General features: G+C 31.5%; 1 protein-coding gene across 1 annotated transcript in view; it reads left to right on the top strand.

Moving 5' to 3' along the window:
- LOC127718071 (inversin-like) overlaps nt 1–23,946 on the top strand; it is a 94,243-nt gene that overhangs the window by 51,431 nt on the left and 18,866 nt on the right. The window contains exon 19 of the mRNA XM_052223971.1: nt 13,845–13,991. Within this exon, the coding sequence (XP_052079931.1) occupies nt 13,845–13,991 (147 nt within the window). The remainder of the gene's footprint in view (nt 1–13,844; nt 13,992–23,946) is intronic.

The following is a 23,946-nucleotide window of genomic DNA, read 5'->3' as shown; positions in this document are numbered from 1 at the left end:
CACTCTTACTTGTGATCCAAAGTCTGAACAAGTCTTTGCCATGAGTAATATATCAGTCAAAAAGTAAGTTTGTTGATTAAAACAAGTCATGAGCCATATGTTGGAATAAGTCAGAACCATGAGTTATATATCTTCCAAAAAGTAATTTTGTTCATTAAAAACAAGTCACTGTTACTCATGGGCCAAAGTCCTAGCAATTTTTAGCCATGAGTCATATATCTGCCAAGAAGTGATTTTGTTTATTAGAACTAGTCACTGTTACTCATGAGCCAAAGTGTGAACAAGTCTTAGCCATGAGTTATATATCTGCCAAAAAGTAAGTTTGTTTATTAGAAATAGTCATGACTTACTCATGAGTCAATGTCTGAACAGGTCTTCGCCATGAGTTACAGAGCTGCCAAACATTATGGTTGATGACAAAGTCTTTTGTTGAATCATTGCTAATGTTGTCAAATCTAAAACCTAATCATGATGTAGTCAGAAAACTATAAGCTAGACAAAAATACAACTTTTGAGATTGTGTGGTTGGGATAGTTAGTTTCATTAACTTATTCAGATTGCTGAATCCTACCGTAACTGGGCTTGTTGACTTTGCAGAAATATGATTTATCCGGGAATGTACTATAGTATACTTTACACTAAATTACAGTTTTACACTGAAACTTCTTTTTAGGCTATGCTATGTACTCTTCATGACTTATTTGATAAATAATTTACTTGAAGGTATGAAAATTAATGACAGTCTGTATATGTGGTAAGAATTGTTAAAATTGTGCATGAAAAACCGCATGTCAGTTAATTGGAAGGTTTGGGACTGTCTTTTGCATGGATCCTTCCGCTGGTAAACGGCATGTCAGTTAGTTTAGAATGTTTGGGACTGTTTTTAGCATGGATTCTACCGCAGGTGTTTACTACTTATATTGTTTCTAATTCTGTATGCATATATACAGTTTCTGAATAGTTTGATAAAGGAGTAGGCCCAGTAAGACCCCTTTTTGGCCCCAAAATATAGCAGTTTTACAAATTTGTTAAAATGTAAACTTTTAGCTATTTATTGGAAAGTAGAATACTTCTTTTACATAAATATGGGCTGTTTTTGACAATACAATGCACATGTATCGGGTACTAGCATCATTAATTCATGCAAAATTACTGAAATCTTCACAATTTTAGTATTTGTGCTAATTTTTAGACTGTTTCCGTCTGAAATGGAAGTGGCCGCATTTGTGTTCAGTCTTAATATTTAAATGTATGTTGTATTTGATAATAATACATAACATATATAAATGTTGAGAGTGAACACGAATGTGGCCACTTCCATTTTAGACAAAAACCATCTGAAAAGTGACATTTTATGGCTTATTTGATAGATTTTTCATATTTAAGCTTGAATTTGAGCGTCATTAATGACCAAATCAGTTCAAATCTTTCACATAAACTAATTGAATTGACTGAAGTAGACACTTGTGTGGTTAAAAAGTGTCTAAAATCTTTCATCAGATGTATCTGAAGTTTTAGGACAATATTGGCCCTTACCAGACCTTCTCCTTTTGATAAACCACACATTCATTGGATATGTCTTGTATAATTCCTGGCCATATCCATTTGGAACAGTGCAATCAGCAATTTCAATTTAATCATTAGAGAAACAGATTCTACCATGTAACCCATTTAGTACAATTATATTTACCATTTAAAAACTTGACTATTTCGATGGATAGATATTGTAACTTGCAGGGGTATATGGTAGAATCTTCATGGAGGGTGGTAAAGGGTTATTTACGTGCAACGTGATCGCCGTTTTTTATTTCACGTTCAACATGTTTTTACTTTTTTATTTGACGTTCAGTCGTGCAAGACAGGTGCCTCGTTCAACGTGTTCTGCTTATTTAATTTTACGTGCATCGTGATTTTCAAATGCTTATTTTGCTTTTCTCCGTATTTTTCAAATAAAATTCAAACACTTGGCACGGATCGTCAAGAAATACTTTTTTAAACGTGGTAAACCATTTATATCATAAATGTCTATACTAAATCAGGAATAACAAGTAAAACAGAGAGTTTATATATACAAGAAGACAGTGACTCAATCACAAAAGGTTCACATCAAAGTCTTTATTTTTCGTGCAATGTTCATGACAGAAATTATTTCACGTTCAACGTGAAATTATGTCTTATTTCACGTTTTTTCCGTGCAAGCACCCCCCTTTACCACCCTCTTCATGCATATAAATTGGTTTTGATCAATTTGATAAATATATGATAAACCAGATATTGATTAAATTATGGTGTAAGCTTTCCTGCCAAATCTGTTTATAAATTAACCTCAGACATTATCAATATTTTTCACTTAATCATTTTAGAAACCGATTCCATTTCTTTACCAAAGACATTAATTATATTATATGATTATCCACAATCAATACTTAAATTTTGAAAATATAACTCTCTTGAAGGAGAGTCTTAATAGGGGTACTTTCATGACGAATGACGGTAAAAAATCTTGCGAAATGACGTTAACGGTAATTTTTGGTGCATGACTATATAAAATGTACATTTTCTTTATGATGATAAAAAAATTGACTGATTTTGACGAATCACGTTAAATTCTTTTCAAAAATAACAATAAGGGATAATTATTTGAGACCTCTGATAAGGATATTGTGACGAATCACGATAAAATTTTAACCAAGTTGACGCTAATGGTAGCTGAAAATGACCATTTGACGATAAAGGGCATTCCTACCCTCTTGAAGGTGATTACAAATTACTCTCAGAATCATATTTCAGACATATTGTCTCAAAAGTCTTTTCATTGTAATTTGCTGTTTTGAGTTGAAGAAATGCCTGTGATGATTTTGGAATTGCAAAGGGGATAGGTTTTGCCAAATTTAAAATAAACACTCTTTTTGAATATTTATAGCATTTATATTTGTATGCAAAATTCTTGAAATGGCAATAATGAATCCATGTGGATTTTGACCCTTATTCAACAACAATGAACAATAGCAATAGTTATATATAATGCACATAAAAATCTATGAATTTACAGTAATATGTTTGGTGGTTTGAAAATGTTACTATCATTGTGGTAAAAATTGTTTACTAAAATTTCCTAAATGTAACCTCTAGGCTCCAGCCTTTTTTTACTGTTCAGGTATCAACTGTAGATGGTGGGGGATATGTAAGAATTAAAATGAGAAAGTTCTGTATCTTAAATGGTAAGGGAAGAATTATATCCCCTTTCTTATTCTCATTTGCATGGACGCATATGATATTTATATAATTATTTATGCTGACTAACATTGTCATGTAAAGAGATTTTAACTCTACCACATATATTTCCTTTTTTAAGAATATAAATATCCTACTTAGTGAAATATAAATTATAGATTTCCTACGGTTCAGTTGTTTTTGGAACGGTATTCTAAGTTTCACAGAGTGAGAGACTTTATTTTTTATGCCCCCGCTGTAGTGGAGGGGGCATTAAGTTTAACCCTTGTCTGTCTGTATGTCCCGTAATTGGTTTCTGTTTTTATGCCCCGCTTTAGCGGAGGGGGCATTAAGTTTTACCCTTGTCCGTCTGTACATCCGTACATCCCAAAGTTGGTTTCCGTTCTCTAACTTTAGTTTGCCTCAACCAAATGTTATGAAACTTATACACAATGCCTATTACCACAAAACACAGATCAAGATTGAATTTTGGTGGCGTCCCTTTAACCGTTCTAGAGTTATGCCCATTTACAAATGGAAAAATTGCTGAATTTTTTGTTTCCATTCTCTAACTAAACTTTAGTTTGCCTTAACAAATGTTATGAAACTTATACACAATGCTTATTACCACTAAACACAAATCAAAATTGAATTTGGGTGACGTCACTTTTACCTTTCTTGAGTTATGCCCCTTTACAAATGGAAAAATTGCTGTTCCCTAACTTTAGTTTGCCTCAACCAAATTTTATGAAGCTAATACACAAAGCTTATTACCACAAAACAAAGATCAAGTTTGAATTTAGGTGATGTCACTTTTACCTTTCTAGAGTTATGCCCCTTTACATATTGAAAAATTGCTGAATTTTTCGTTTCCGTTCTCTTACTTAAGTTTGCCTCAACTAAACAATGCTAAATGTTATGAATCTTATACACAATGCTTGTTTCCACAAAACTCAGATCAAGTATGAATTTGGGTAGGGTCTCTTTTACCGTTCTTAAGTTATGTCCCTATATAATGTTACATGCAAGCTGGGGCATCATCTGTGTCCCATGGACACATTCCCCATTTATTTGGCCAATAAGATAGCATGAAAGTTTGATTTTGACAAGTATGAAATCTTCCCTAGGTATGAACAAGTACAGATAAATTTAAATACCATGTGTCAATATTAGCATGATTAGATTTTCAATTGTTAAAATTATATTACAATATAATTCACTTTAATTGGTTTTAAATTTTACAAAAACAATTATATTAAATCAATTTGTACTGAATAAATATACAAATTGTTCCATAGTGTATTTATATGGATGTGTTTATTTTTGTAAATAAATAGTTTGAATCTTTCAAGACAAAAAATCCAAAAAATCGATAGAAGCAGTTCCTCTCTTTTTCTTCCTCAATTTATACCTATATCTGTCCATCACATTTTCAGATTCCTGGGCCTGGATGTTCAAAACTGTCATTAGATTTATGCAGTTGCTAAAGTGTGGGTAATGAGTTGTTTAATTTACCGAGACCTTTAAAGTGTTGTTTAAAAGCTCTTAATCTTAATGCAGTCCTTATATTTGCATAAAACTTAAACTCATTTCAGACATGTCAGACTTGGATTAAATTCCTACAATGTAGATCAAAGTACTACATGACCAAATCTGATTTTTGCTGAACGCTATGGACCTTGAATACGGATTGAATTTAAATTACATGACATTTTCTTATATTTGTTTTTTTTTATGAATTGATAGTTACACAATTTCCTGGACTATAAGCTCTGGAGAAGCAGTAATAATTTTATAGTCTTTGCTAGGTGACCTGGCTGGGTCAGTATCTTTAGCACTGGAATCAACAAGACTGACAAGTTTTAACGTACATGCAAACTTGCCTTAAACTTTCAGGTCCCCTCGTTTCAGTGATCATCTGCCTTTAACGGTCACTTTCAGACCCTCCCAAATGTTTTCTCTATATAATTTGACTCTTTTCAGTGGTCATCTGTCTAATGCGATCAGAGGTCGCCTAATTTCCACACGAAATAGTCATTTTAAATTTTTATGATTTTTTTAACTACCAAAATAATTATGAAGAAGAATAGACTTATTACAAATATAAATGTTACCAATATCGAAGTCCAATTGAAAGTCCAAACCTACTTGCAAACGAGATGGTGCAATAGAAGGTGGATTCGTGAATTTCCTGTGTTCCACTTCTTTCAATTTCCACTGAAAACTGTACAAACGAATATTCTCTAGGAATATTCAGATATTTCGAATTTTTCTTCGATTTACAGCACCGGTATCCACCATTTTATTTATATTACTGCTTGCAAGTACGATTACTCTACCGATTTAAAACACTAAAACAATTTGCCCCGATCCAGGGCACAGGCAATGTCGGAATTAGAATTATTTGGAACCTATTTTAAAAGGTCGCTTCTCTGGAGCAGTAATTTTTTATACTTCCCAAGAATGACTGCTAAATACAGGTTTGACTGTACACAGATGCATAAAAAACCCAAATAAACCATGTAAATGTGAATCTTTTAAACTAATATCTCAGGTAGAAGTGTACTCTCAGGATTTGCATGGAGATATGAATGTGTGGATACATTTCAGATTATACTGTTTTTATATGCCTGTTTACGGGAACGTATTATGGTATACCATTGTCTGTCAATCCGTCCATCAGTCTGTCTATCTGTCAGTCATCAACATGTCGGACAATAACTCAAAAACTCTTGAACCAATTTTCATGAAACTTTGATGAATTGATTATATCTGTTGATGTAAGTTCACTTTCGATTTTTATAAATTTTAAAGTTCACATTTCCGAGTAAGAGGATTTTATTCATAAAAAAGGGGGGATTTTCCTGTTTTTTCCCATAACTCAAAAACGCTTTGAGTTGTTTTCATGAAACTTTGGTGACTGGTTTATATCTATTTAACTAAGCTCCATTTAGTTTTTATAAATTTCTGATATGACATTGAGGAGTTATGGAACTTTGTTCGTCGAAAAAGCAACGGGCGTATCATGCGCTCATGGCGCAGCTCTTTATTTTTACATCTATGCTGTATTATTAACTAACCTAATTGGTCTGCTGAAATACAGTAAAAAAAGGGATGCACCATTTATATATATATAGGGAAAGAACAAGGTGTCATACAAAGAATAAGTCATTGTAGTTTATACATATATGTATTTGTATGAAATTATTTTTTCAAGTAAAGTGCCACTTGAAACAACAAAATCGAGAAACTAATCAGTCTTATATAAGATGATTTTAAATCACAAATCTTTCACAGTTTTCTTCTTAATACAAACAATAGAAGAATTAAAAATTAAAATCGCTTTAAACCCCTCCAGTGGTCATATCCGTTGGTAAGGGGAAATTAATATTGAAAATCTTTAGAACATTTAATTCGTTAAGTGATAGTGGTATGCTTGTATATGTTATTATTGGGAATAATGCATTGTACTGATATAGATTGACATTTTTCATTGATGGAAAAATATCTTGGAGCCATTGTTTAGTGATTTTTTTAGAAAATAAATAAAATGGATGTTCTATGAATGATAAGTTTGACTAAAAGTGTACTGAGGAACTTAATTTTTACGCTTTTCTTGTCAAATGTAATGGGATATTCTCTACTACGGTTGCGGTATATTTTTCAACTTTAGTATATTTGTATTCATCTTATATATATATATATTGATGTGGAGGTGATTTGTATATAGAAAGTTCAATAAAAACAATTAGAGGTTAAAAATTTTGGAATGTTAAATTCTACATTAAGCAGTTAATTGGAATTTGTGTTTTTAAGGGTTACATATTAGATGAATTGGAATATATTGCTAAAGTACAGTGTCAGTCATCTTTAAGGAAAATGTGCATAGCATTTTTATTGAATCAAAAGTCTTTTTATTTTGAATTATTCTGCTTCATATAAAAGGCTTCAAGTTTTTCTGAAACATATATATAATAAGATCGTTTTGATTGTGAATCATGGGAGAATTATTCAGAAGGGGGAGTGATCGATTTAGAATGGCAACAGGGAAAATACAAACAATTAATGCACTCTCAATGACATCAAAGACTTCTTTACCATCAATTAAAGGAATACCATCTCCTGAAAATCCATCTACATCAGCTAAATGGAGAAAGAGTTTAGCAAAAGTTACTGCTGTGGAGAAATTCGCTCAAAAACAAGAATACAGGTAACAGATTTCTGTTGACTGTGGATTCGTTATTATTCGTGGAAATATTTGTTGGGTTAAGATTTCTCAGGAGTAGGTAGGTGTGTAAATTGCAGACAAGGTTGACCTTAGATGAATTTAGATTTGCCTTTTAGGTCCCTCTTATGTCAGTATTTTTCAGGTTTCTACGTATTTTAACATCCCTGTATTTTCAAATAGAAAGGTTTGAACTTTCCTATTGAAGGTTAATCCAGAAAAGTGCTTCAGATGCACAAATTTTATAAAGAGTTATTTTGAGATCACCAAAAATAGTACAATTTCATAGGGTATAAATCTCATGTTCTCTTTCATAGGTAAGAATGGCCCGGCGTCTCAAATTGATGCTAAGGGACCCTTATTAGATGTGGCTGGAATCTTTCTTATAGGGTCTTTAGATTATCTTGTCTTGTACTCTTTTTAGTGTCAGACTTCAAAGCTTGAGAAAGGTTTGAAACATTCAATAGCCACTGTTTGAACCTATGGTATTTTTTATCAAAGACAACATGATTATCCCAAGGGAAAAAATTACATTTTCAGACATTAAGTAATATCTGACAGTTTTAAGTTTTTTATAAATGAAGGTTCAGTTGCACCTGATAACTCGGATATATAAATCCTGTCTCATATTTTCTACTTTGAATTAATATTTATTAAGTTCTTGCAGCAGTAGGGTAGATCAATTCATTTTTAACACAATAAAGACAAACTACAAATGTATTAATGCTGGGTCATATTTTATCGTGTGACTTGTTTACAGAATTAAATACATAAACGTTCTTTTCCCATACCTATTTTCATCTAGAAACCTGAGAAAGAAAAAAAGTCAATTTATAATCATACATTAAAGATTTAAACAAAACTTTATATATTGATTTACACCTCATTTATCTCTTTTATGACAAACATTATCTTCTGCAAAAATACATTATAATCCTCGGACTTGAATGTGAACTCCATGCTACCTATAAGATTTAGAATCTTAAGTCAGTCTTTTACATAATACAAGCTTTTTCTGATATAAAATCTTACAGTGTATTTTATGGAAGTGATTAAAACCAGAAGTTTTTTTTGCTGGCATTTTGTCTCATTGTAGTTTAACTCATATCTCTCTGGTTTAAGCTGTCAAGATTTCATATGCAGCTTATTTCATGATTTAAGATTTCTGAAAAACATATCTTTTAAAAAAGTAATCAAAAGTGTGTAAATTGATTAATTTGGTTAGTTAAATAACCTCTTTAGTCTTATAGGTAAGGTTTCATTAATTGTGCAATTTCTCTAAATTTTCTGTCATTTAATGGCTTAGAAGTCTTTTTGCAAATTCCGTAATTGACCCTGTAATTACAGTTCATTTTGAGTTGCTTCCATTAGGATGAACAAATTTTTATTGACAATGAAGAGCTAGCGGAACTACCAAATTTATCTGTGTGTAATCTTTCAGTATTCCTAATCTTTTCATTCTTTTTTTCTTTTGTTTTTGCACTAAAAACTTTTGATATCAATAGTTATTTGTTTTATAAAAGAGTGGTTAAAGTGCCATATCACTTTCAACTTATCATGCTTTTCATGGGGATCAGTCCATTTTGTCTGGTATAGAAAATGTAGAACCAGTTTACAATACACAAAGTGTTAAAAGTATGTTCTGACAGAATCAAACTGATAATTTGAAAATAGACTTTTAAACCTTGAAAAAGGTATATTTGGCACCAAAACTAAGTAATTAATAAAGTCATGAAAGTATAAAGTTAACAAAGATTGAATATTTGATTCCAAAAATTGAAATATATTTGATTTTAAGGCCAGGTTGACTCCAAATTGTAGCCAACAAGTGTGGATGCCATGTTGAACTGCATATGAATATGGGGGAAGGGAGGGGGTAATATTGTATATTAAATTTTGATATTGATGAAATTGAATTTTCAATGGCAATAACATATAATTTTAAAAGAAAACTTTAAGAAAAGAATTAGAAGATGAGAACATTTATATTCATTCCCCACATAGTAACATACACCTATAATACTTACAATTTTAGATGTAAAACAGTATTGTTAAACCATCATTATTTTATACCTATTTTTATTAATATCATTAATAATTCATAAATTGTGCATGAATTTGAAATTAGGCAAATTCAACTACAATGTATGTTAAAAGCTTGAGCTTGGTGATGTATCAATATACCCTTTTACTTATATCGTAATTCCTTATGAAGATTATAGTACAAAGAAGAAAGGAGTTTAAATTTTTCTTCTTTTCAAAGGTACTTAATTTCTTGGGTGTTTAGTTGTGGTTGATTTTTCATTTCATAACAGGTTCTGCTTATAAACTTTTCAAGATTTCATCAAAACTTACTGCGGATAGATATGCGAACTCTTTAAATAAAAATAGCACTATTATTTACTGTAAATTCAGCAATTAATGCATGCATTTATTATTGCGAATCCTTGACATATTACAAAATGAGAAATCTAATTAATGTGATTACAAAAAAAATTCATGAAGAAAAATCACTACTGTAATTATGAATGCAAGTTTTTATTATTGTAAAACTGTTGTTTTTTTCTCAATAATTGAAACAACTCAATAATTTCTGAATTTACAGTATTCTTATTTCCATGATAGGGAAACATTGATTTAGTAAAACAAAACACCATGTGTCGAATACATTCAGATCTTGTCTGAGAAATACATTGCTCTATGGGTAGTTTTAGTTTGGATCAGGTTTGTACTTTTTATACGACGTATATTGGTATGATGTTGGTGTCGTCGTCGTCGTCGTCCGAAGACACATTGGTTTTCGCACTCTAACTTTAGTTTAAGTGAATGGATCTCTATGAAATTCTACCATAAGGTTCCATACCACAACAGGAAGGTGGGGATTGATTTTGGGGGTTATGGTACCAACAGTTAAGGAATTAGGGGCCTAAAAAAAGCTTTATTGTAACTTCCAGACATAACTTGTGTGTGAGTGTATGGATCTCTCTGACATTGTACCACAAGGTTCCATATCACAAAGGGAATGCTGGGATTGATTTTGGGGGTAATTGCCTCCAAATTTTAGGAATTTGGGACAAAAAAGGGGCAAAAAACAAGCATTTTTCTAGTTTCATGACAATAACTTGTGTGTAAGTGTATGGATCTCTCTGACATTGTACCACAAGGTTCCATATCACAAAGGGAATGCTGAGACTGATTTTGGGGGTATTTGCCTCAAAATTTTAGGAATTAGGGGCCAAAAAGGGGCAAAAAACAAGCAGTTTTCCAGTTTCATGACAATAACTTGTGTGTAAGTGTATGGATCTTTATGAAATTGTACTACAAGGTTCCATATCACAAAGGGAAAGCTGGAATTGAGTTTGGGGGTAATTGCCCAAAACGTTTAGGAATAAGGGGCCAAAAAGGGGCAAAAAATAAGCATTTTTTCTAGTTTCCAGACAATAACTTGTGTTCAAGTGTATGGATCTCTCTGAAATTGTAGTGCAAGGTACCATACCACAAAGGGAAGGCTGGGATTGATTTTGGGGGTAATTGCCTCAAAATTTTAGGAATAAGGGGCCATAAAGGGGCAAAAAAACAAGCATTTTTCTAGTTTCAGGACAATAACTTGTGTTTAAGTGTATGGATCTTTATGAAATTGTACTACAAGGTTCCATATCACAAAGGGAAAGCTGGGTTTGAGTTTGGGGGTAATTGCCCTAAACGTTTAGGAATTTGGGGCCAAACAATTAGCATTTTTCTAGTTTCCAGACAATAACTTGTGTTCAAGTGTATGGATCTCTCTGAAATTGTACTGCAAGGTACCATACCACAAAGGGAAGGCTGGGATTGAGTTTGGGGGTGATGAATCATAAGGGGGTTCAAAAAATTGGGGAGGGGGGATTATTTTTTCCTTTTTTTTTCTTTAAAATTTTCCATTTTAAATTGGTTATTTCTGATTTATTTATAAAAGCAAATAATAATGATATGGTTTGAATAGGTAAATTAAGAACTTTTAAGTTCTTAGACCACATTCATTCTGTGTCAGAAACCTATGCTGTGTCAAATATTTAATCACAATCCAAATTCAGTGCTGTATCAAGCTTGAATGTTGTGTCCATACTTGCCCCAACTGTTCAGGGTTTGACCTCTGCGGTCGTATCAAGTTGCGGCCCAGCGGAGCATTTTATTTGCTTTATTTTTTTTTTTATCATAAACACTGAATGACTTATAAACAGTAAAATCTGTCTGACCATTAGAATCTATTTGGGACTGAAGTTTTTGTTCCTATTAGGTTTTATCCAATCACGTTTCTATTAAAAATCAATTAAATATACTGATACAAGACTGTGGGACAGATCCACCAAGATTTATGAAAAAAGGGGGTTGGGGTAGGCATAAGTGCAGATAATGCTATTTATAGAGAAAAAAATTTGGACAATTTTATGCTAATATATTTTCTTATCAAAGGGGTACCAGGCTCTCTATGCTCCCTCTGAATCCTCCACTGAGACTTAAGTGTAGATTGTTTTTCTGTTTACACAGGATTCAGCTTAGACAGATCTCACTACATATAAAAACCACGACACAAGTGGCTCATTAGCAATCTGCAAATAAGAAAAAAATTGTTTCATATTAATTTAAGCATTTACATGTTCTCCTCCTTATATGCATGTAATACTTGCTACTGGACACTTAACACTAATTCATCATCATCATCTATGTAATAAGTTTTGTACTGTACTGGAATTTGCGTAGGTAAAAAATTATCTCCGTTTTCCGCTAACCTACTGGAAAGAGTAAGGGTCAGAAGGTAGGGAAGAGTTTTAAGTTTTCTACCTAGGTTCTGCAGAGGACTATTCTTGACTTTAATATAAATGCTTGTTCCAAAATGGCAAAAAAAACTTTAGGATTATTAAGGCACAAAAATATAGGGTAGGTAGTGTTGGCAGAAACACAGGTATATTTTTTCTTGCCTTAAGACTAAGAAAGTTCTTTGGAGGTATGTGATATTGAGTGTGGTTGTACTGTTACATATCAGTTGATACTAGTACTTTATACTCAAGCGTCAGTTTCAACAAGTACATATTGAAATGGATAAAATGAAATAAGAAATTGTCAATTAAATAAAAAAATCTCAGTTTATGACAAATTAATGTGAGAGCTTGTAACCTGTGTAATTAACTGAAATGAAACTTTCTCAATAGAATATTTTCTATAAACACAATTTAGTCATATATGTGTAAACTTTTCATGAGTAAGTGTTTTTAATCAGTGTTTAATTATACCAACAGCGTTTTATGGAGAACTTTAAAAATCCATTGAAAAACTGATAATAGAACTGGCTCTTAATATGAACAAATTGGATGTAGTCTTTTTATTTCTTATTTGTTATGTGTTATATTTAATTTTCTGCTTTTCTGGTTCGATATAAGAAGTATGATGGTTTAGAAATAAGGGTACAATAAAACACTTTGTTGTAGACATAGAACTAAGAAGCCTAGGCTAACAAATTGAGGGTGTAATTTTAAATGGAAATAAATATATATAATGTTCAAATTTCACGCTTGGGGACAATAAGTAAATTTTGTCGACAGAGAGTTTTTTGTTTAAATTTGTAAACTGAATCATGCAATTTTAATTTTATTAGTTTTATAAGCAGGAGAGTTTGCATGATAGATCATTTTTTTGCACAAAGCTGCGATTGTTTTTTTTTTCTAATCATATATCCTGTGTTTTAGTTGTTAGGTCTTTCTATAACCTAACAACGAACTAGAAATATGCCATTTCAATAGTTAGAAGTGGACTTAGACTTATCATTTTCATCTGTATTTCAAGTTTATAAGTTGATTGTGGATTTTAAAAATATTTAAGGAAATTTTAATTGGATTTACATTATATTTAAACTATGGATTTGTTTAGAAATGGCTATTAAACTCTTGAACTTTTCATCTCCTGAGGAATAGTTAAAAGTATATGAATTAATTAACAGACATTTTAATATTTTTGGAAGAAAACTATATTTAGCATTACTTTTTGGACAAATTTCAAATCAAATGTGATAGAAAGATTTCACTAGTTCAGCAGGCATTGTATAGAAGCAATATATTTAGTGACAAACAGTAAATGTGTAAAACTGTGCAAAAAAAAAAGTTGTTCACATGAGTTTTGTTATTACAGAGAATTGGATTTGATTTGCATTTGATAAAAGTGAAGATCATCGTCAGAATCAATCAGAAATTTGTAGACATAACATGTGATCATTTATATATCAGGCACATGAAGCTGTGATTTTAGACTGTTTCAAACAATTCAGAGTTGTATATTGTTAGATAAATTCATTAAAAATGCCACACTTTTTACAAACTTTGTCCACATCCATCCATGGTTTGTTGCAATCGTCTAAACAAGCTCGTATTACTTACAGGAAAAGAGAGAAAGAAGTTTCCGAGCAAGAAAAATTGTTACGGTCACACGAAGGAGTCAAAAATGCCAAATCTATAGAAAAACAACGACAAAAGAATTTCCGTCTGAAACAGAAAGCTGCATTTAGAATACAAAAAGCATGGAAAAAGTAAGTTAACAATTTTGTATATTGTAAACCAAATCATTCTGATAGACACTTAAAGTGCATTTAACCCTTTCTAGCAGTCTGAACAGTAGTTAATTTTCACTATTATCTATTTGTCTTATTGAATTTGTTTTATTGTAGTAACCCTATTAGAATTTTGAAACAAGATTTATTTAATTTGTATAAGGAAAGATGCAAGTTTTACTTATTCTTGTTATTTTTCTTCTCATGAAAGTCATGAAAATTAGTTGACTTACAATATTTGATTTCAATCATTGTATTGATAATGTGTGAAATGTATTGGATAACAGGTGACACCCGTACAAATGTCTGTACAAATTATTTCTCACCATTCTGAATATGTATGAAATACTTGCCTCTGGGCATTAAATCACACAACAATCATTTAATCAATATGTAATTCCTTTTCTATGATAGAATGAAAAACTGTCACAAAGAGTATGTTTTGTTTATAAGTACATATATAAATAAGGAGATGTGGTATGATTGCCAATTAGACAACTATCCACCAAAGTTCAAATGGAGTGGATGGAAGCAATTATAAGCAATTATCTGCAATGAGAAAACCCAATCGGGCCATACCAAATAGTCGGCTATAAAAGGCCCCAACATGATAAATATGAAACAATTCAATGAGAAAACTAACAGTCTAATTTATAACAAAACAATTTACAAAAAACAAATATGACCGACGTGAACCAACAACAACCACTGAACTACATGCTCCTGATTTGGGACAGGCACATAAAGAATATGGCGGGGTTAAACATGTTTATGAGCGCTCAACCCTCCCCTTACCTAGTACTGGTGTTGTAACAACACAACATAAAAACAAACTATAAAAATCAGTTGAAAAAGGCTTTACACATCAGAGCGATACATAGAAAAACATCAAACAAAACACAGGACGTGGCAGGGTATATATCCTTCCCTCATCCCTCATCCCTAACAACAAACAAGACGCTAAGTACAGATCTGAGTGTACTCACAGTTACTGACAGCTAGTTCAAAGCCAATAACAACTAATAAAAAGAATCATGTATTTACGACTTAAAGATCAATCAGTACACACCCAACATCCAATGGATTTAGTGTAAAGACTTCATTAACAGTCAGAGAAAAACATGACCTTGTGCAATGCCAATATAGGTATAAACAGATTGTAGTACCGTGAAAGTACATATATGTAATATTAAGTATGGTTTTAATTTACTGATAATAAAATCAATATGTATACCGATAAAAACAATATTCAAAGATTTCATGCCTTTTTCAATGTCCTGGATCCACAACTTATTGCTTATGGTATCTGAGGATCTCCATAGTATAACCACAAAACTAATCATTGACCAATTTACCATGAAAATGAGGTCAAGTTAAGATTACTCCTGATGAAAGAGGAACAGGTACACCTTACAGTCATCCCATACACCAAATATAGTTGACCTTTTGCTTAAAGTTTCAGAGAAACCAACTTATCAAGAAACTTAACCTTGATCAGTAATTCATGAAATGAGGTCATTAATATGTCAGGTAAAGCTGACGGACAAGTATATCTTGTAATGATTCTAAATATCAATTAAAGTTATCCTGTAACTAACAATAACTGAAAAATAAATTGAAACAAACACTTGTTTTTTTTTTTTTGAAGTAATTTTTGCTACTTATAAAAAGGGTCTTTTTATTTTAGTTTAGAGCTAGGAAAAACGTTCATAAATGTATAGTCAAAATGTTCAATAATTTCAATCTACAAAACTATCAAATCTGCAGATTTTTAGGAGTTCAAACTAACATCCTAGATAAAAATTTAGATTTTTTTACTTTACTGGTTAACACACCAACACTCGTACCCTTTCAGCATGGGAAAAGGAGAGAGAGAGGGGGGGGGTTCTCACAAAGACAATGGTAGGAGTGGTAATTGTAAAAAGACCATGCATTAACCACATATCAATAAGGGGGCCCAATAAGTTAATGTGATATTTGTAGTCAATCATGATCAGTAAAATAGGTGAGACATCTCAGCCTGTGCACTCTTGTTATTTTGTGAATATTATACAATAATATTTGAACAGCTCCTCTTTGGAATTGAAGTGGTTGTTCCCACTTTTTGTCCTTATTTCATTATATCAGTGTTTACGTAACTTTTAATCCCAAATTAAATATCTTATTTAACCATAACAAACCTTAATATATAAAGTTAAAATAAACAGCCTTTTAAAATCTTAAGAAAAAGGTTCTTAACAGGAGATTTACTTCATGAAATTAGAAATGTTCAATTTGTATAATCCCCACCTACAAAAGTAGAGGAGTATGATGTTTTCCAGTCTGCCCATCTGTTAGTTTGTCTGTCCATTCCAAATCGTGTTAATGTTTTTGTTTAAGGGAGTTTGTGGTCACATCAACTTGGAACCTAGTACACAATGTACCAATTTTATAACTTTTTTTTAGAAAAGCTGTATAAATATTTGTCATAGGTTTTGGTCTTACAGATATGCCTAAATAAAGTTAGCTAGGTAGTCAGCAGGACAGATTAAGTGAAAGGTTTTATGTTCCTACTAAAAAGTCAGTTAGCTGGAACTATGTATAGATAAAAATAAGAAGATGTGGTATGATTGCCAATTAGACAACTCTCCACAAGAGACCAAATGACACAGAAATTAACAACTATAGGTCACCGTACGGCCTTCAACAATGAGTAAAACCAATACGGAATTGTCGGCTTTAAAAGGCCCCGAAAATGACAAATGTAAAACAATTCAAATGAGAAAACTAACGGCCTAATTTATGTACAAAATAATGAACGAAAAACAAATATGATACACAGAAACAAATGACAACCACTGAATTACAGGCTCCTGACTTGGGACAGGCACATACAGAATGTGGCGGGGTTAAACATGTTAGGGGTGCCCAACCCTCCCCCTAACCTGGGACAGTGGTATTTGTATGGTTTCAATGGTCTTATTTTACATCATTTGACTTTCGGATGTGTGTACATCTCATAGATAATTGTATGTCTGTCAAAAATTTCTCAAGGAGAAATCTCCTTCAATGTTCATGTATACAGCTAAGGCATCATTCTTGAAGAAATTATTTCATACTGTTTTTAAATGTTCTGTCCTATTTGAATTTTTTATTGAATTGGTTTTCTCTTTAGCAAATTATGGACTTTACCATTCGGGATTGAGCCATTTAATTCTCAGGAATTCAGGAATACCCAGTCAGTTATTTTGTCAGGAATTCAGGATTTAATTGTATTGTGATGTAAGAACAGACACATTAATTTCACTGAAATTCTGGATTTGATATTTATTTTCTGAGGAATTCTGATGAGACCCTCTCGTACCCACCTCTTTTACATATAAAAAAAAATTAACCTGAATTTCAATGCAATCATTGTAATAATAACAGGCTATTATTTAAACTTGGAACTATTTTTAATTATGGAATTTGCATTATTTCTTGTGCTTGAAATTTTTAATAAATTCCATGTTTATTTGGTATTATAATGTTTTTAGCGATTCATAACACTTTCCATATAATGTATTTTGTATAGATAGTGTTGTGCGCGGCACAATACATTCTATTGAAAATGTACTATCATCTTTGTAATAGAAAGTGTTGTGCGCAGCACAGAACATTAAAGTACAGAATAAACATGGAATTTATTAAAAATTTCAAGCACAAGAAATTTTGCAAATTCCATAATTAAAAATAATTCCAAGTTGAAATAATAGCTTGTTGAATACAAATTAATGCTTGAACAGCTCCTCATCTGAATTGAAGTGGTTGTGCCCACTTCTTGTCCTTATATTATTATATCAGTATTTACTTACTTGTAATCCCAAATTAAATATCTTATTTAACCTGAACAAACCTTCATATATAAAGTTAAAAAAGACAGCCTTTTAAAATCTTATGATTTGCTTGAAAAAGATTCGTAACAGGAAATCTGCTTGTAATTTTTTTTTAAAGGAAATTACAAGTGTTAAAGCTGTTTATTCCATGTATACCATACAAGTTTAGTATGTATAAGAAAAGACAGTATGACTTTTCGTCATAGGTCTAAAATAAGGTCCAAGGACTAGTACACTTTATAAAAGTCATTAAATCCTATTTTTGCATGACACTTTGATGTGTGTAACTCTGTTAGACAATTGCATGTCTGTCAACAAAGTTTCTCAATGTCACAAAATTACTTGTATCAAATTTAATTGTGTTCTATTTTGATTTTTAACATAATTGATTTTTTGAGTTTTCTCTATGGCAATTCTGGAATTTACCATTTCTAACTTTAGGGAAGTTTGTCGGTGAAAAATCTGCTGCAACGTACCGAACATTTGAATGGGACAATACTTGGTCATTGTGGTGATCAGATTTATTGGATTATTATAGGAAAAAGATTATTGAGTTTGACATTACTGAAAATTATGGACTTTTTTTTCCATGCAGAATTTACTATGTATTGATAGAATTAATTCATAACATGTCCAAAGGTGCCTTTCAAAAAAAAAACTTCGGGTTAGATATACTCTACTTTGCAACTTGCTTACAGTAGGTTGAAAAGACATATTCAGTCAAACCTGCTAAAGAGACCACCTGTACTAAGCAAAAACCTGTGTTATAAGACCATTAATTTTTGGTCCCTTTGTAGTGCATTTCATAAAGAACGAAACCTGTATTAAAAGACTACCTGTCTTATGAGACCCCTTTCCCTTTTCTGCTCTCCTTAAAGTGGTCTCTTAAAACAGGTTTCACTATATATGTTTTTGTGTTAAAATTTTAATATAAATTAATTTAAAAAACATATGAAATTTCACTTCAAATTTATATCCATAGATTTAAGCATATTTAATTTCATGATATAAATTATAGGCTTGGAAAAAATTTAAAACCTTGTTAAAAAAAATAATATTTAAATGCCATATTATACATTAACCAATAATTGAACTTTTAATTCAGTGTATGGTTTAAACTTTCAAATTAAATGATCAGTTAAAATACCAATTTGAAGCCAAATACTGGTTTATTTTGTTTATTTATTAAAGACAGCTTACATATCTATAATAATGCCAAAAATTTGAGGCATGCAATGTTACCTACAAGGTTTTAATTTTTAAAAGTACATATCAAAAAGAATTTTTAAGGAGAAGATATAATAAGGCCAAGGATATTTTTTAGTCTCTTGATTTTGAAAATAAAAAAATATTATGACTCAATAGAATACCATCCTTCAAATGTTCATAAGAAGTTAGTCTACCTTAATATTTTTCTTCTATCTAACATATTGAATTAGGGTTTCAAACGTCTTGCATTTAATGCAAAAAGGCCAAATATTTCTAAAGTAGACTCATTTAATGATCTTGTCATTAGTAATAAGATATGATCCTATGCATTACCCAAAAAGAAATTTTACTACATGACATATTATACAAAGATGTATTGTGGGTAAACCATTATTCTGGGTAAGGCCTTGGCTCATAAAAAAAAAGCTGTGTATAAAGGCCATTTTAGAACAAATAAGTATTAATTTCCACATTATAATGACATTGTAAGTGACATATTTATGTGCTTAAGTGTCCAGATTATATAATTCTTGTAAAGATTTGACTATTTTTGCAATGTTAGGAGCATTATTATGGCTCTTATCATACCTACTCCTTTAAAAGAATGCTACCACTTAAAATAATTTGACATTGATAAATACATACTAAATTATTTTGTAAATAAATTAGGCTGTTAGTTTTCTGGTTTGCATTGTTTTACATTTGTAATTTCGGGGCCTTTTATAGCGGACTATGCAGTATGGGTTTGCTCTTTGTTGAAGGCCTTATGGTGACCTATAGTTGTTAATTTCTGTGTCATTTGGTCTCTTGTGGAGAGTTGTCTCATTGGCAATCATACCACATCTTCTTATTTTTATATAAACTTAAATTTCTTGATATTCTAGGGCTAGTCCTGTTTGCTAGAATCCATTTTCACCCTTTGTCTTTTGCCATGTAATTGATCTTCCTTTAATATAAAGTCTTGACGCTTGACTGCAGGCCCACTTGCCCAGGCTTGTAAAATTTACATTGGGCCAATAAGAATTTCTACTACAGGCCAGTAGAATGAATACATGAATTTCCCAAAAAAACAGTGTTAGGCCTGTGGCTGCAATAGTTTATTGATAAGACTGATTTAATGAAGATCAAATTTTTACAAGTGGAAGATTTAGGTGATCTCATCTTGATAAAAAGATAGACAAATGATAAACCCCATACCAAAATTTCATAAAATAATATGTCAGGTTAATGACATCCCAGATGACATATTTCAATGCATTTCTGTAATTATGTGTCAAGATCATATCATCTCATTTATTATAGTTTTGAAAGGCTTTATTTTAAGACTTAATATTAAGATAAGAGTTTGTATAGCTCATTACTTCACTTTCATGATTCGTGTGTCACTGATGAGTCTTTTAAAGATGGAATGCACGTCTGGCGTACAAAATCATAAGTCCTTTTATCTTTGGTGAGTTTTTTTTTTTTTCATTTTTGTCTGTTTTGTATTGGAGATCAGTGTACTACCTTTATAAGTTTCTTCCATAAATCTGGAAAATTCTCTTTTGGTTCCTGTTTGTTTTGTATAAAATCTTAATTATATAAGTTGACATGTGCAGTTTTCTTCAGTTTGCTTTATAAGTCTAGGAGTCATCTTTGAAAATCATTAATCAGCTTAAGATATATAAATCAAATGAGTTATTCTTTTATTAAAAAGTCTTCTTGTGTTTTGTTTGTCCTGTTATCTGTAAATTTTCAACTTTTTTATTCTTTGTGTGCTAAGGGAGATAATTCAAAAACTAAATCTATACCTGGCTGTTGTAAGATTTACCCAATGATAAAATATATATATACACTGATATAGTTGTTATGATGGTACAAACTATCCCTTATCATGTAAAAGGCTTGGAAGGAAGTTTTTTTTAGACAACTGACTCATATATACATATATATGCCAATGCAATCATAGGTTTGAATGTTGTTTTCAATTTAGACTTGTTTATATTTTTTTGTTTGGGCTTGTATTATATTTACCTTCAGGTTTATATAATCCATCCATCCTATTTCAACTCTTCAAAATTCAAGAGTCAATCCTAAATTGAGGTAAATTATATGACATTCCAAATACCATTTCAATTCCTGGCATCACTGAAGAGACATTAATTGTCGAAATCCGGATATATTGTACAAATTTTTGCACCTCATGTTTGCTGTATACCATCTTTTCCGCTAGTTTATCGTTTTCTGTTTGGTATTAAATTAATAATTAAGATCCATTTTGTTACATCTGGTGATCTGTTTATTTGGCAATCGCCATGGCAGTCAGCAGGGTTTAAGAACATCTGTTGTTCGACCTGCTAGTCAAATGCGTTTTGTTAAAATATACTTTTTCACTTTTTTTGGTCTTTTGGAAAATGTTGTTTTTGTTGTATTTAAACCCCCTCTACTAAGAAATTTGTTTTGTTTTGTTTTGTTTTATCATACGCAATCATAGGTTTGAATGTTGTTTTCAATTTAGACTTGTACATATATAATTATATATATAAATAGATAAGAGGGTGAAAACTACAGATTTTTGTGTGGGAGCAAGGTTTTACTTGACAACATACACATAAAAGTTTAAAATCCATGAGCTTCATTTGAAGAATTTGGATAACAAAAAAAAAAAGATCTTTACTTTAGTACCCTATATTAGATTAGTTATTTTATGTTCCTCCATTGTCAATTCTTTTAGTATTCAACTTTCATTTTTTGACATTGTCAAAATATGTACTAAGGGAGATAATTCAATATTATTAAATGCATACCTGGTTAGGTTGATACTTTTTTACTCTTTCCTAGCCTTGTTAACATTTTAAATAACATATATATTCATATACAGCTGTTATTATTTGTTAACAAAATACCTACAAAATTACATACTTAAAAACATGTCAGAAATATCAATTTAGAAGCTTACTATTAAGATGATCCAACATAATTTCATATATAACACAGTATGGCTTTCAATAAAAGACTAGTGTCTACACATGATATTGCTCTGACTTGTGAATAAAGATAACAGACTAGAAAGTTGACTTAAGATGGTTCAGTTTTTTCAGTTGATACACCATTTGGTTTTTTTGCTCTCCAATATTTTTTGGATTTCCTATTTTTTTAACTGGAGCATACCTGATGAAGGTTATACCAGAAATTGTTGTTGTGCCAAAAAAATTATCATACAATGTTTTCCACAACTGTTCCTCATTTGATTTAATGTTGTAGTTTTAAGATACTTTAAGAGATCCCCATCTGTTGCTTTCAGGTGGGGTTTGTGTTTCTCAATCTTAAATTTTTTATGTAGTGTTTTGTAGACGGTTGTTTGTTGTTTTTATACGACCGCAAAAATTGAAAATTTTTTGGTCGTATATTGGTATGACGTTGGCGTCGTCGTCGTCGTCGTCGTCGTCGTCGTCGTCCGGCGTCGTCCGAAGACACATTGGTTTTCGCACTCTAACTTTAGTTTAAGTGAATGGATCTCTATGAAATTTTACAATAAGGTTCAATACCACAAAAGGAAGGTTGGGATTGATTTTGGGGGTTATGGTACCAACAGTTAAGGAATTAGGGGCCAAAAAGGGGCCAAAAATAAGCATTTTTGTAACTTCCAGACATAACTTGTGTGTTAGTGTATGGATCTCTCTGACATTGTACCACAAGGTTCCATATCACACAGGGAATGCTGGGATTAATTTTGGGGGTAATTGCCTCAAAATATTAGGAATTAGGGGCCAAAAAAGGGGCAAAAAACAAGCATTTTTTTAGTTTCATGACAATAACTTGTGTGTAAGTGTATGGATCTTTCTGAAATTGTATCACAAGGTTCCATATCACAAAGGGAAAGCTGGAATTGAGTTTGGGGGTAATTGCCCAAAACGTTTAGGAATAAGGGGCCAAAAAGGGGCCAAAAATAAGCATTTTTCTAGTTTCCAGACAATAACTTGTGTTCAAGTGTATGGATCTCTCTGAAATTGTACCACAAGGTTCCATATCACACAGGGAATGCTGGGATTGATTTTGGGGGTAATTGCTCAAAACGTTTAGGAATAAGGGGCCAAAAAGGGGCCAAAAATAAGCATTTTTCTAGTTTCCAGACAATAACTTGTGTTCAAGTGTATGGATCTCTCTGAAATTGTACTGCAAGGTACCATACCACAAAGGGAAAGCTGGGATTGAGTTTGGGGGTGATGAATCATAAGGGGGTTCAAAAAATTTGGGGGGGGGGAGGGTTTTTTCCTTTTTTTTTTCTTTTAAAATTTTCCATTTTAAGTTGGTTATTTCTGTTTTATATTTAAAAGCAAATAATAACGATATGGTAGGAGATACACACCAAACAGGATGTGTAAATTATTATAAAATAAGTATTGTGCAATAGCAAGAAATTTTCAATCGCACAGTATTGCACAATAGCAAGAAATCTTCAATTGCACAGTATTGCGCAATAGCAAGAAATCTTCAATTGCACAGTATTGTGCAATAGCAAGAAATATCCAATAGCACAATATTGCGCAATAGCAAGAAATTGTCAATTGTACAGTATTGCGCAATAGCAAGAAATATTCAATTGCACAGTATTGTACAAAAGAAGATACTTCGTATAAATTGCTTATTTCTTGACCAATTTCAATGGGGTTTTATTCTTGAATTCTTGGGGTTCTTTAATATGCTGATTCTAATCGTGTATTAAGTTTTTGGATTTTGGGCCCCGTTTTTAAATTGGTCCACATTGAGGTCCAAAGGGTCCAAAATTAAACTTTGTTTGATTTCATCAAAAATTGAATTATTGGGGTTCTTTGATATGCCGAATCTAACCGTGTATTTAGATTCTTAATTTTTGGTTCTGTTTTCAAATT

The sequence above is a fragment of the Mytilus californianus genome, unplaced genomic scaffold (genome assembly GCF_021869535.1).
Source record: "Mytilus californianus isolate M0D057914Y unplaced genomic scaffold, xbMytCali1.0.p SCAF_10, whole genome shotgun sequence".
Lineage (NCBI taxonomy): Eukaryota > Metazoa > Mollusca > Bivalvia > Mytilida > Mytilidae > Mytilus > Mytilus californianus.
Note: the sequence above shows the minus strand (reverse complement) of the source record. Positions and strands in the feature narration are given on the sequence as shown.